General features: G+C 36.8%; 1 protein-coding gene across 12 annotated transcripts in view; it reads left to right on the top strand.

Annotated features, from left to right (window-relative positions):
- RASAL2 (RAS protein activator like 2) overlaps positions 1 to 15,238 on the top strand; it is a 382,318-nt gene that overhangs the window by 344,590 nt on the left and 22,490 nt on the right. For 10 of the 12 annotated variants that reach the window (XM_033428151.2, XM_033428152.2, XM_033428147.2 and 7 more), the window contains 5 exons: positions 2,380 to 2,524; positions 8,883 to 9,027; positions 9,674 to 9,910; positions 11,875 to 12,076; positions 14,345 to 14,544. In XM_033428151.2, the coding sequence (XP_033284042.1) occupies positions 2,380 to 2,524; positions 8,883 to 9,027; positions 9,674 to 9,910; positions 11,875 to 12,076; positions 14,345 to 14,544 (929 nt within the window). The remainder of the gene's footprint in view (positions 1 to 2,379; positions 2,525 to 8,882; positions 9,028 to 9,673; positions 9,911 to 11,874; positions 12,077 to 14,344; positions 14,545 to 15,238) is intronic. The other 2 variants (XM_033428154.2, XM_049700863.1) reach the window with 1 other exon arrangement.

Here is a 15,238-nt window from a genome sequence, read left to right as displayed (position 1 = left end):
AAAAAAAAAGAATTAGGAAGGAAACCTATTAGTGGTTCTTAGATCCACTTATTAGTGGAGATTATAAAAGTAAAGAAGTAAAATGGAGACTAACAAGTATTTATTTAAAGTTTATTTGCATGAAATAGAGATACCGCAGCTAGCTCTTTATTGTCTGACAAAATAAATGGTAGGATTGGTGGATAATCCCACAATATGTTCAAGATTATTTATCTTTAGTTCTGGAGTGCATTGTGTGATGGTTTTATTCCTCACTATATTTTAAATTAAGATTAACTCATGACTGTACCCAGCTAGTCACAGAAGGAGGTATTCCAGAAACATGCTGGTCATTAACAAGAGTCTTCATGAGATTAACATCTAAATTTGGAATTAAAATACCAAGGGATGTTATTTAATTGTTAGCTGTCTCATGATAACCTTATCTCAATTCATGCTGGATAGAAGTAAAAGTTCAGGAAGATAAAAGAAAGAAATATACTAATTGTATAAAGAACACTAAACAAATGATAGAATCTTTTTCTTAATTTTTATTGGAGTATAGTTGATGTGTTAGTTTCAGATGTAACAATTGATAGAGTCTTTGATCACCCTGAACTGTGGTAATTATCACCTCTGTGAGGCATATTCACTTAACTAGGCTAAATCTCCATTATATTATATGCAAATTGGTCATGGTAAAATTGTATTTTAGATCTAGAGGAGTTCACAGCTAGAATAATTTATGTAGAACTGAACAATAAAATAAAGCGTTTTTAAAATTTCTTGATACAAATCAGAATATATCAAATATTCAATATTTAGTCCCTTATTTAACTGCCTTCCTACTGATTATCATTTTGGTGGTTGAATTTACTAATAATAATTTTGAGCTTTCTGGTGTTAAAAATGTGTCATTGAAATTTTGAGTCTCATCTTTGAAATTGTATGGATATGTTCTTTCTGTTCTTCATTTGCTCAAGGTTCAAGGATATATGTAGGATTTTTTAACAGCTTTATTGAGGTACAATTTACATATCATAAACTATACCCATTTAAAGTGAAAAACTCAGTGAGTTTTGACAGATTATGCACCCGTGGAAACCACAGCAGTCAAGATACAGAATGTTACCATCACCCCGAAGTTTCTTCCTGACCCTTAGCTCAAGAGTTTTAGTAGTGACTCCTAAGTCTACGACTCTTTTACAGTGTTGATCTACCCTGGAATAAATCCCGTTCATGTTTAAAATGCTTAATTTTAAAATAAAAGTAAATCAACAACTTTGAAATATCCAGTGAATATATAACATTCAAAATACAGGATGTTTTCAAATTGAACAGTAAACAATGAACTTTAAATCAAGTTCCTTAGACTGATGAGAAATGAAGCAGTTGTTTCTTAAGGGCTTTATTTCTCCTTATGCCTTCGTTCGCTATGGATGGTTGGATGGATGGATAGATGGATGGATGGATGGATGGATGGATGGATGGATGGATGGATGGATGGATGGATGGATGGATGGATGGGGATACATACATACATACATACAAACAAATATAATCAGCCTAGAAAATGAGTTCAGATGTTTAGTTCAAGAAATGTCATGTTGATACTATAGACCAATTTGTAACAATTATATATTGAATGCCTAATATGTGTCAGAAGCAGTTAAATGCTGGAAATATAGAGGTGAATAAAAATAGACACTGTCTTTGGTCTCATGGGACTCACAGTCTTCTGGGGAAAACAGATGTTAATCAAATAATTACGGAAATGTGTGATTACTGCGAAAAGTGCAGATTTTAAAAAAGTTATATTGTGCTGTGAGAATGTGTATTAAGGGGACCTGACTAGTGGAGTTCAGGGGCAGTGTTGGTAAGAGAAGGCTTCACTGAAGAAAGATGTGCAAACTAAAATCCAAAGGATCTGAGGAATTAACTCCATAACAGTGAGGGCTGAGCAAGGGTGGGAGTGAAGCAGAACTGAGAACAGCATTTGCAGAAAGCTCTGTGGTGAATAGACAACATTGTTATTCGAAAGGGCTTGATGTATTCAAGGACCTACCGAAAAAAAAAGGCCCTTGAGACTGGAGCAATACAGAGAGAATGGTATGAGATGAGGCTGGGAAGATAGACAGAAAGCAGAAAATATAGAGACTTGCAGGCCACATTCAGAACTACAGTCTATATCAAAAGTGCGATGAAAAACCTTTGAAGGAATTTTTAACTTAGGATTGGTGACACCTAAAATTTTATCCTGACTGACTTTTTTCTTTCAAATGAATCTGGTAGCTTTAGTTTTAAAGCAGCATTCCCAGGATGTTTGATATTTCATCAGTCTCTCCTAATGTATATTATTTATTCAGTTGCTTTCTGCCTAACTGAACATTATTCTACCAGGATTTTCTGACTGACTTGGTGATGTCTGAGGTGGATCGTTGTGGAGAGCATGATGTCTTGATCTTCAGAGAGAACACCATTGCCACCAAATCCATTGAGGAATACCTCAAGTTGGTGGGACAACAGTATCTTCATGATGCATTGGGTATGGAGAAGAAAAACATCTGTTTTCTTTCCCTTTTGATTTTTAGACTCTCATGAAACAACCAAATGGAACTCAAATTCTGCATGTTATCTGGTTCTAGCTGATTAAAGTGTGAAAGTTGGAGTTTCAGCTGTAAGAAGTCTCTGCAATACTCAGCAGGGGAGGAACAGCAGATTGATTTCTTACACTATGTACCGAAAGAGAAAGTTCATCAGCATAGGCAGCTACCCCCATGCCCTCAAGTCCCTGAGATTCTGAGATACACAGTAATGTTAGTAATGAGATGTCATTTCTAGTTGACTTGTCTCCCCCAAAGTGTTGGGTATTTATATCATGATATAAATACATTACCTAAGTCTTGAAAGTGTTAGCAGTTGTTATTATGCATCAAAAATGGAGAAACTCCTTCCAATTCCCATAACTCCCAATTTCTGCCTTCCAGACCTACAGAATTTTTCACAACTAATCTTTGTCCAATCAGTAGTTCTTAATGACTAGGCCACCCACTTGCAGCTCCATATTTGGTCGTGAAATTCAGGTGTTAACCACTGGAGTAAGGCACTGTGCTCGACACTTTGATATACATTCTGATAAAGCAGACATGAGTTCCTTGAAGAACAGTGTCATTTTTTTTATCCCCATATCCCCAGTACTTCATATAGAATGTAGAGCAGCACCATCCTAAAGAAACATAATGTGAGTCACATGTGAGTAATTTAAATTTTCTAGCAGCCACAGTGTAAAAACGGTAAAGAGAAACAGGTAAATTTAATTTTGATAACATTTTATTTAACCCAGTATATCCAAATATTATTTAATATGTTATCAATATAAGAATTATTAATGAAGTATTTTACTTTTTTATCCTAACTCTTGAAATTGTGTGCATTTTATATTTATTACACGTTCAGTTTGCACTAGCCAAATTTCAAGTGCTCAGCAGTCACATGAGACTATCAAGAATAGACAATAAGGTATGAATGAATGGATAAATGTTTGCCCTTAGAGAGCTTACAATATAGATAGATAAGAAAGATAAGGATATCCCTATAACCAAAAAGAGAAAGAGAATCCTGTGCCTTTTCAAATAATTAAAGAAATTGATTATACCTGATGGAATTATAAAATTTCCCTTGTGACATTTATGATGTGTGTGTGTAGCTCGAAGTTTAGCAAGGTTTATAAAAGCAGAGATTGGACAAGGGAAATGGCAGGGATTAACATAGGGGAAAGAACCTCATGAACAAAAAGGTATCGAGGTACCAGAGAACCAGGCATGTTTGGAATATAGCCAATTAGCTGGAAAATAAAGTGAAAAAGACAAGTCAACAACAACAAAAATGATTAGACAAATAACTAGAACCAATTAGTTGAGGGCCTTGACTGCCTGGCTGAGGAGTGTAGATTTTACAGTAATCACTGGTGAACGACTGGAAGTTTTGAGCAGGGTGTTTTTAATAGAATCAGTTTAACAGAGTGATTTAAATAGGTTGGTGAAGAAAGCAGCTGAACGCAGAGAGCAGTTAAGAAGCCATTATAATAAGGAAGGCAAGAAATAACAAGACTGTGAATGAGGTAATCGCCAAGAGTAAGAGAAAAGTTGGATCTAAGAAATATTAAAGAAGTTGAGCTAATAGGACTTGGCAACTTTTCAGTTTGTGAGAATGGGGCAGGGCGTGGTGGAGGAGGAGATCAAATATTACAGTGAATTTGGGGCCTTCCTGAGTGACAAGAAGGATGATGAGATTCTTAACAGAATGAGAACATAAAAGTAGTAGGCTTGAAAGAATGAGAAATGATATTTTCACTTCACATGTATTCAACTTGAAGTTCAAGTAGGAAATCCCAGGGGTTCTAGGTAGGAAATCCCAAGACATCTGTCTAGCTGGCTGGTGAAAATTTAGGACTAAGTTACCCATGTGGAGGGAATCAATGAAACTACAAGATTACAGGAGCAGGAAGAGGATAGGGCCAAAGACAGATCTAACAGTGCACCTGGTTTATGGTGTAGAAGGAAGCAGAGGAATCAGGGAAGTGGTCAAAGAGAGAGGAAGCATGCATGCACACGTGCAAAAAAAAGAAGGAAAATACTGTGTCTTAGACACCAAGAGGAAAAAAGTATCAATAGAGTCAGAGATTGAGGAAAGTAAAGATTAAAAAGAAAACATGGCTATTGCATTTTGATGACTCGTGATGGCTGGGACTGCTCTCAGGAGCACAGGAGCCAGGTTGCACAGGCTAAAAAGTGAATGACTGCTCAAGAAACAGGACCGTTGTGTTTACCTATGCTGGACTCACTGTAGTAGCAGTTAATTCCTACTTTGGAGAAGTACATTTTTTCTTCTCCTGCTTCCTATCTTCATATTTATTTCTTTTCTCTAAGTCATGTGCTTTAGTTTAAGATCTAATAGGAATTTAAAAGAAGACTAGTGAAAATGGATTTTCATTGACATTAGGAAAGGTACAGAATCAGAGTTTCACATAAAAAGCTTGTACAGTCATATCATAAATTACATATCGTGGTTTGCTCTAATGATTTGCACTGCCTTATAAAAAGCAATGATGATGCATCTCAAACAGTATTCTCTATTCTGGGGAGATAAAGGTGTAGATATTTGTTGACCATCTACTTCTTAAAAATCAGATATTCATATTCTACCATCAGTGTGCTAAATAGGCTTCCCAAATGAAATAATTCCTGAAGTGAAAAGGAGAGACAAGTCCTTTGTTAATCATTACAGTTAATTATTAACTGTCCTAGAACAGTTAATAGTTAAATAGCTGATTGGCTCAATGAGACCTGAAAATTGATTCAGTGAGCAGGGGAAGAAATTCAAGTAACCCCACAAAGATCTCTATTATATTTGTAACCCAAAAGCAAGGACCAGGGTGGTGAAAATGGCTACTGCTTCCAAGAGCACAAACAAAATTAATTGGTAAGCTTCTTCAGGAAAGAGATTCTACTGTCTTCTCCCCATCGAACTCCCCATATTTCTAGGTAGCCTTTTTTTTATATATATAAATTTATTTTATTTATTTATTTTTGGCTGCACTGGGTCTTCGTTGTGGTACGCGGGCTTCTCATTGCGGTGGCTTCTCTTGTTGCAGAGCACGGGCTCTAGGCACATGGGCTTCAGTAGTTGTGGAATGAGGGCTCAGTAGTTGTGGCTTGGAGACTCTAGAGCGCAGGCTCAGCAGTTGTGGCGCACGGGCTTAGTTGCTCCGCGGCATGTGGGATCTTCCCGGGCCAGGGCTCAAACCCATGTCCCCTGCATTGGCAGGTGGATTCTTAACCACTTCACCACCAGGGAAGTCCCTATCAGAAGTTTTAAATTAGAAGGCTTCACAGTGAAGTCTCAGTGAACCAAAAAATCAAATTAATAAGTACAGCTGAGCACTCTGAATAATTAAAGTTTTGTTGTATTTCGTACACTTTGGGCAAAAAAAAAAAAATAGATGTTATTTGCAGACTACCTGAAGAATTCTCAGAGAAAATTGAGTTAAAAGTTGCCAGTCATATTAAACAATATCTACCTGCCTTTTAGCCAGTCTTCATTTATCTTGATTAAAAGCATTACTATTTACAGACTCTGCCTCAGTTAGACTTAAATTAAGTCTTTCATCTGTTAACCCCTTTTACCTTTCTCATTGAAATCAGTTTGCATGTTGATGCATCTGATCAACAGGAAACACCATCTTCTGTGACATATAGAAGGCCTCTAAATCAGAGGGCCTAATTAGAGGCCCTCTAATTAGAGGGCCTCTAAAAAGGCCTAATTTCCACCACTGGTGGCAGAGGCAAATTTCCTTTTAGCAATAGTATGTCCGTACCTAGTGGCTTATTTCTATACGTGAAATTTGGATGCTAGATAATAATGAGTTAATGAAACACACCATAGAACATTCTAGGCACAAACTCAAATTTAAACAACATATTGAACACCCATCCTCTTTGTCCTTGATCTCTTTTTTTAAAGGCAGGAGAGCAGACATGAAGGGATCATTAAATCTGTCTCAGTAAGTTGTGATCGGCTAAACAGCTTCTAGGTGCAGATCTATAAAAGTTCACCTTTCAATGTGGTACTTTCCACACTATCAGACATAGGTTACAGTTCTTTTTTTTTTTAATTTATTTATTTTTGGCTGCGTTGGGTCTTCATTGCTGTGCTTGCGGCGAGTCGGGGGTGGGGGGCTACTCTTCGTTGCGGCACGCGGGCTTTTCATTGTGGTGGCTTCTCTTGTTGCGAAGCATGGGCTCTAGGCGCACGGGCTCAGTAGTTGTGGCTTTCAGGCTCTAGAGTGTAGGCTCAGTAGCTGTGGCACACAGGCTTAGTTGCTCCACGCATGTGGGATCTTCCCGGACCAGGGCTCAAACCTGTGTCTCCTGCATTGGCAGGTGGATTCTTAGCCACTGCGCCACCAGGAAAGTCCCAGGTTACAGTTTCAAAAGTGAAAAGAATTTTCTCAAGTTTGGAGGATTTTAAATATATCATAATCAGGTAAAAATAAAAAACTTTAGACAATTAATTTACTTCTGGACCCTTGAGTTGTTTATTTGGTTCTTTTCTTGAAGAATAAAAGAAAAATACTCTCAAAATTCACAAGTTATTTATTAATATTAGTTATTATCTCCTGGAATAGGTATAACTCACCTAGGTATAAGCTTAATATTAATGATATAAATTTAGAGGTGGATTGATTTTTACATGAAGTATTTGACTTTGATGACTTATTTTTAAATTCAGGTACTCTTTAAATGAGGTAAATTCTGTGGGAGCACATAGCATAGGTGATGTTGAGAACATGTTCAATAGAAATCCTGTGAGAGTTGGTAAACATTTTTAAAAGGCTCTTACCAGTTTTGATTATTTCACTCTATGAAAAGTTATTCTAAATTTACAAGGTTTGTACATAACAATACTTATTATATGGAGCCCCTACTAAGTACCAGGCACCATATCAGACACTTTTCTTTTCATGCACTATTTTCAGATCCTCACCATAGCTCTAGAGGGTTGGAGTGATTAATGCTATTTTCCAAATAAAGCACCCAAAACTCAGACTAGTTAAGTGACTTCTCACGGCCCCACAGTTGGTTAAGTGATGGGTCCAGGATTTGACCCTAGATCTTTCTGACTCCAAAGCCTTTACTTTTTCTCTGCACCACTTTCTTTTCTGTGCATCACTTAGATTCCTCTTCTCCAAGCATTGTTCTTCCAAATAATCAGTTCCCATTCCTGTATCACAGCTATTTTTTAAATCTTTCATTTATCCTAGTACTAACCATTTTGATAGAAAATGCTCTTTGATATTGCTGCTGCCACTTAATTTTTTATAGGAATTACTGTTCACTTTCATGAAATCTATTAATAACTAGCCTGAACTTCAGTTAATATAAGCAGATTTGAAAGGAGCTGTGAAAGTTCTACTCCTCTGTCATAAAGACCTATAAAAAACAAAAAATAAAAACATACTACCATCTCTAACAAATATTTATTGAGCCCCTGCAATGCTTTGGAAGCTATTTAATAGGCTTGGGATTTGAACATGAATAGAACCCAGTCCCTGACCTTCAATGGTATTCATCCTAAAGATGAGACAGGCGTGTGAACAAATAAGCACAAAACAGTGTGAAACATAGAACAGAACAAATACATGGTATAGTGCATGGTGGAGGATAAACAGGTGATAAACAGGTAAGGTAAGGATTTGCTCTTTCAGGAAATACTGGGCATATCTCTATAGAGGCTAAGATATATGAACAGGGCGTCTAAGCTAAATTTATTTGGAAAAACATCCAAATTATATAAAGAGATGCTCTGCTATGTGCTATGTTGAATGACTATCCCCATTAGGAGAGGTAAGCCTAGAGACCCTTACTTGAATCTGTGTTTGCACCAGTATTAGCAGTTAAAAGCATAGGTAAGCTAATCATTCAAACTTGGGTTATTTATTCTTCTAAAATAGTAACAACATTATTCATAAGGTAAAGAGGCTTTATAATAAGTAATGATTTCCTGCTATTTAAATATATTTGTGATTTCAGATAAAAGATTTAAAGTTGTAGCATTTTTTAAAGTAGTTTCATTATTCTTTTTGTAAATACCATGATGATGATGTTAATGAGTGCTGTTTTTCCACTTCCAGAGTAAGGAAAATAAACATGATGTATAGGAGGTGGTATCTCTTGGGTTCCAGAGCAATAACCCTTCGTGAACAGTGTTTTGTGCCCTCCATGTCAGGCATCAGAACGAATTCCCCATTACACATTTTAGTACAGAAATCCTACATTCTTTTATTCTCTTCAGGAAGACACTATTTATAGTTATACTGTCCGTCATCTTCTCTCTCGAAATAGGGGAGTTCATCAAAGCTTTGTATGAGTCAGATGAAAACTGTGAAGTGGATCCCAGCAAATGTTCATCTAGTGAACTGATAGACCATCAGAGCAACCTGAAAATGTGCTGTGAGCTGGCTTTCTGCAAGATCATCAACTCTTACTGGTGAGCTGCTGTCGGTGCTTCACTCCCTGCTATTGGAACTTCAGTTTTTCAATATGAGTTATCACAGTGTTAACTGTTATTTCCCAACCAAAGGAAGGACTTATGGGAAAAATTGAAAGTTTCCCTAATACAGTTTTGTCTAAAATCTAAATCTCTCTTGTAAGCAGAAGTTGCTCTGAACTATCCACATAAATATAATATTTCCCCAGAATATTAGCACCACATTCTCGAATACCAAAAGTATTTTGAGGACTTTTAAACATATTTACTAGTGTCAAACAAATGTGTTAATGATTTTTGATCATTATTCTAACCCCAGCAATTGGTGAGATTTTGGAAGCTTTTTGATGAACAGTCTTTAGAGAGATTATGATGAGCTGTAGTAAACTAAATGGTTTAGTCAGGAGCCTCATGCCATTTCCCCACTTTGCAAACCTAAGTTTACACTAATTCCAGAGTTTTGTAGCTTTGGGTTTCTGGTCTCCATCTGGACGTCTGTGAATTTTCCACCACTTCTCAGGCATGAATCAGACAGAAGTTCTCTATTAGGCCCTCCTCATAGCCTGGCTCTGTTGGGCCAGAGTGGGATCACCTGTGCTTCCTTGGGTTCTAGTACTTTTATATTTGGTCCTTCTTCCTTCCCCAGTGTTTTCCCTCGTGAGTTGAAAGAAGTGTTTGCATCCTGGAAGCAGCAGTGCCTGAACCGCAGCAAGCAAGACATCAGCGAGCGGCTCATCAGTGCCTCGTTGTTTCTCCGTTTTCTGTGCCCGGCCATCATGTCTCCCAGTCTCTTCAACCTCATGCAGGAATATCCTGATGACCGCACATCTCGGACTCTAACTCTCATTGCCAAGGTCATCCAGAACCTGGCCAACTTTGCCAAGTAGGTGTCACTACCATAACCACTTTTTAACAACATTATTTAAAAAGTACATGAGGCCTAACCTTTGGATGAGCGTGGGGTGCCTCGTAACTCATGTTACATGATTTTTATTGTGGTATTATTAAAAATAGCAAAAAAATTGTAATCAATTTGAATATTCACTTTATAGAGGAATGGTTAAGTAGTCTGTGCATTCAGTGGAATATTTGCAGCCACTGCAAGTTGTGTTTACAAAGAACCAATAATATGCAAAATGATACAGATATAATTATATTAAATGAAAAGTTTTATTAAAAACTCCAGCCAAGGGCTTCCCTGGTGGCGCAGTGGTTGAGAGTCCGCCTGCCGATGCGGGGGACGCGGGTTCGTGCCCCGGTCTGGGAAGATCGCACATGCCGCGGAGTGGCTGGGCCCGTGAGCCATGGCCGCTGAGCCTGCGCGTCCGGAGCCTGTGCTCCGCAACGGGAGAGGCCACAACAGTGAGAGACCCGCATATCGCAAAAAAAAAAAAAAACTCCAGCCAAAAAAAAAAAGATAGGATACCAAATGGTGCGTATACTTTTATCCCAACAATATGAAAACACAAAAACCTAAGTATAGGAACATTGGGAAGAGCAATCAGTCAAAATTCTATGGTTACATTATCTAAGACAAGTGGCCTGGCCCCTTCAAAAAGTCAATATCATGAAAAATGGAAAAGATGGAGGGAGGACTGTTCTAGATTAAAAGAGACAATGCATTGCTTGAATCTTAATTGGATCTGAACTGGAACAAACATTTATAAAAATCATTTTGGGGACAATTGGTAAAATTTAAATATGAACTACATATGAGATAATTTATAAATAATGTCTTTTAAAAGTTTTAGTGACAGTAGCATTGGTTTATGTAAGCGGTTTTCCTTATTCTGGAGAAATAGGTGCTAATGTACTTAGAGGCTATGTCTGCAACTTAGTTTAAAATGGTTCAATCAAAAAAAGAGAAGAGAGTGAAAACAAACGGCAAAATGGGAACAGTTGGTTAATATAGGTGAATGGCATATGGGTGTACGTTGTATATTCTTTGAACTTTTCTGTAGCTTTCAACTTTTTCAAGAGAAGTTAGGAGAAAGCAGTTGGAGAAGAAATGCACTGAACTGTAAATAGCAGATGTTTGGGTGGTGGAATGGGTACACCTACCCTTTTTTCCTTCCACTTTTCATTGTTTTCAATTTTTTCTTAAGTTTGTATAATTTTTATAATTTATAGAAAACAATTTTAAGAAATCACTGAGAAGCAATTCACACTGGCAAAATCGATCCCAGATTTACTCAGTATTGAAGCTTAAGTACAAGTTTCTAGTAGCAATGTATTGAAGGAAAAGATTAGAACTTCAATGAGATACATTGTTTTGTAGCATGTGGCTTTTTAGAAGTGCACTATTTTAACTTTGTGTGCTCTATATATATGCTAACACAGAAATATACATGTTTACCCATATTTGAGCTAATTCTTGTAAAAATTGTTTCTAGTTTATTTTGGAACATGTTTTATGGACTTAAACTAGGCCTGGAAGATAGCTAGAGCCTAGATAGGCAAAGAAGAGAGGAAGTTCTCTAGTAGAAATAAATAGCATGAGCAAAGACTTGGAGAAGAAAAAGAGTATAATGTATTTGGGGGACTTTGAAGAAGCTAGCAATATTGAAGGTTTATACTGATAATGAATGTTTACAATGGCTTTAAATACCAGGAAAAAAGGATTTTGTCTTTACCCTATAGAGAATAGAAAGCTATTCAAAGTTTTTGACTATTAATATAATATTAAGAAAGTATGTTTTAGTATTTATCACTTATAGATAATAAACAAATTAGTCACCTCCCCAAAATTAAAAAAAAAAATGTATAGGTCTGTGTAAAGTCAATTCAAAATGATCACATCTCTTTTCCTGAATATGTTCTTTCTCATTTTCTCTCCCTCTACTTCAGATTTGGTAACAAAGAGGAATACATGGCATTCATGAATGATTTTTTAGAACACGAATGGGGTGGAATGAAGCGCTTTCTTTTGGAGATCTCTAATCCGGACACCATCTCAAACACCCCAGGCTTTGATGGTTACATTGATCTGGGCCGAGAGCTTTCAGTTTTGCATTCCTTACTGTGGGAAGTAGTTTCCCAACTTGATAAGGTAAAGTAGGCGGGAAGGGTAACAGGAGATGGGAGGTAGAGAACCCTAATGTACCTGGATTCTGGAGAATATCTACAGAGTAATCACATTCATGCTTTCTGCTTGTTGAAAGCAACCTTTTGCCCTAGAAGTCTGGGAGGAAATAGTTTTGATTTCTGAGTAAAATATGTGCCCTACAAATCAGGAAATTCTAATAAGCCACAAAATTATTAACATATATTTTTAAGTAGTTACCTGAATTAATGGAGTATATATTTCTATAAACAAATATGTTTGTGTATTTGCCTAGAAACTAATATCAAATATTGTTGTATGAAGCCTTATTCATGTATAGTAGAGTGAGAAGAAACTTCATGTAGTAATTTCTAACGGAAGTGTGGACTTAGAAAAATACTGAGACTATCACGTTTAAGTAACTTACCATGAGATTTATTTTTATCATGCAAGTCAGAGGGTTTAATATAACTATTAGTACCTATAGAGTTATGTGGGATCTGAAAATCCTGATGTTTTCTTTTCATCTGTAGATGTGAATTAAGAATAGAGAAAACAATTATCATTTTTAATCATTTATTTTCTGACTATAAGCTAAGAATTTTTTTGTATACCATATTAATAACTAAATATATACCATGCCAATCATTTTCTTCCTTCTCGAATTTTGCAAAGAGGAATAGAATTTGTTATGGAAAACAGTCTAACAGACTCTGGCTAGGTTTATCACAATAAGTATTTATTGATGTTTTTGTTTGCTACAGCTACTTTATAAATATCTGTGGTGGTATGTTAGAATAACTTCAAAAAACAAAGTTATTTTTCTGTGATAAGAATTTGTTTATTTGTTTTCCTCCATTTTCCTATTATCTTTATTTTTTTTGAGTCAGAACATTTTTTATTTTTTGAATTTTATTTTATTTTTTAATACAGCAGGTTCTTATTAGTTATCTATTTTATACATGTTAGTGTATATATGTCAGTCCCAATCTCCCAATTCATCCCACCACCACCACCACCCCCAATTATCTTTAAAAACATTGCACCAATAAAATGAGGGAGAGGGGAGTAAAACCTATTAACAAAGACCACCTTCCTGAGGAAATATAAATGGTAGGGTGTCCACTGGTGCCCAAAACATTTGTAAAATAATAACCTGTTTCTTATTCTCAAGGACCCCTTCTTAACTTTTAGAAATGCTAGCTAGATTTTAAGTTGCAGCTATGCCGAGGGTAAATTCCTTGGATATGAATCATGGCTCAAGAGAGTCAAGCAAGTAAAGACATTCTTCAGATGGCACTGTACTCATTTGAGCAGGGTAGAAGAGTCTGTTGAGAAGACAACGAAAACCCGGAGGCAGCCATGTAAAACTGCCTCATGGATGAAGGTTCCCATAAGACCCCATGAGAATGAGAATTCCCCAAAGAAAAAAATGATTGAGATGGATAAAGCAAATCATAAAAAGTTATTCTTCACTGAATAACTGCATCAGTGGGATGCAGATACAGTTATCTTCTGAAATCAACCTGGTTTATTCAGGGTCAAGGTCTTTTTAACAGGCTTTGCAGTGTAAACACACGTTCTCCTTTTTAATTTCTGTTTGGTCCTGGGAACCAGCAGTACATCTATCTAGACACATCTCATAGATGTGTCATAACTTTGCTGTTTAAATTTTTTTTAAAAAATTGTCTTGCTGATGCAAACTCAGCTGGCAGTAGGTCAGGGTTCCCAAGATTAAATGGCTAGTGGATGGCAATATCAACTGTGTGCCCTGCAGTGCTCTGGACCCCTGAATGCAACACCTTCTTGTATGTCGGCATGCATTTCTTTCCTCACATGATCCCTTTTCTTTGGAAGTTTCATCACACTAGCCAATCCTCTGGTCTTAAAGTTCTTTTTGGTTAGAAGGTGTTTGGTTCTTCCCCTACCCTCCCCCACCTTGATCTACCAGCCTCCCAAAGATTTAGTTTGCTTTGCATGTCTATTTTAGTTGGAATGGCAATAGTTTGGTTGTTTTGAGCATGTCTTTTAATTTTTATTTGCATAATCCTAATTTCTATTTCCTTTCTTTCCTCAATGTCTGCTGCATCTTGTTTCGCCTCCTCCATTCATCTCGACGCCATGGTTCTGCTGCTCCATAACAATGCATTATGAACCTGCCACTCCCATATGCAAACACCTACCCTTCCCTCCAACCTCCACCCCTCCATCAATGGGCATCGTTGTCCCAAAAACAATCTGTGGTGGATATCGCAATGCTTATTATCCAATTAGGGTGAAAATTCCTTCCTACAGGCGACCGTGGCAAAATTGGGACCTCTCCCTCGTGTTCTTGCTGATATTACCAAATCTCTGACTAATCCTACACCAATACAACAGCATCTGAGACGCTTCACTGAGCATAACTCCAGTCCAAATGTCAGTGGAAGCCTCTCCTCTGGGCTGCAGAAAATTTTTGAAGACCCTACTGACAGGTATGAATTTCAGAGAGAATTGGAACTACTTATCTCAGAGGGAGATAATATGTAGAGATTTGGGAAAAATCTATTTAACTTACTTGTTGAATTTACAACTTTAAAATCATGAGCAGTTGGAAAGAATCTTCTGAGATAAATCCAATTGTTTGTCATAATAATACGCATGATCTAGGATACTTATTTTCTAGAATGATATTGTAGAGTTATATTCAACAAACTTATAAAAAGAACCTATGTCCTGCTTAATGGAAGACTAAGAGCTCTATGAAATTGATATTTTCAGGTGTTGTAGCGCTCAAAAATCTGAGAACCTCAGTGAAAAATATTTTAGAGCTGGCTGTGTCAGCTGGACAGGTAGATACAGTGTTGATGCTTAGACTTTGTTTTCTGTATTGGCAAGACTTGTGTCTTTAGTAGGGACCCTTTGGTTGTGTACTCAGGGCTTCTCGAAGGTTTAGACAGAACCAATTAACTATGAATTGGAATACCTTGGGAGGTGTAAAACCTAACTAGGCAATTATTGGAATTCTAGTAAAAATCTAAGACAGGGATGGAGTGGTCTATACAGTGTTATTCTCCGCCTTTGAAGAAAAACTAAAAATGTTGGATCTTATCCTAAGAATTGTGATGATGAAATCTGTGTTTAGAAACCAATGTAAGTCTCCACACCAGACCTCTGAGCCTTCTGAAG

The sequence above is a fragment of the Orcinus orca genome, chromosome 1, assembly GCF_937001465.1.
Source record: "Orcinus orca chromosome 1, mOrcOrc1.1, whole genome shotgun sequence".
NCBI classification, from domain to species: domain Eukaryota; kingdom Metazoa; phylum Chordata; class Mammalia; order Artiodactyla; family Delphinidae; genus Orcinus; species Orcinus orca.
Note: the sequence above shows the minus strand (reverse complement) of the source record. Positions and strands in the feature narration are given on the sequence as shown.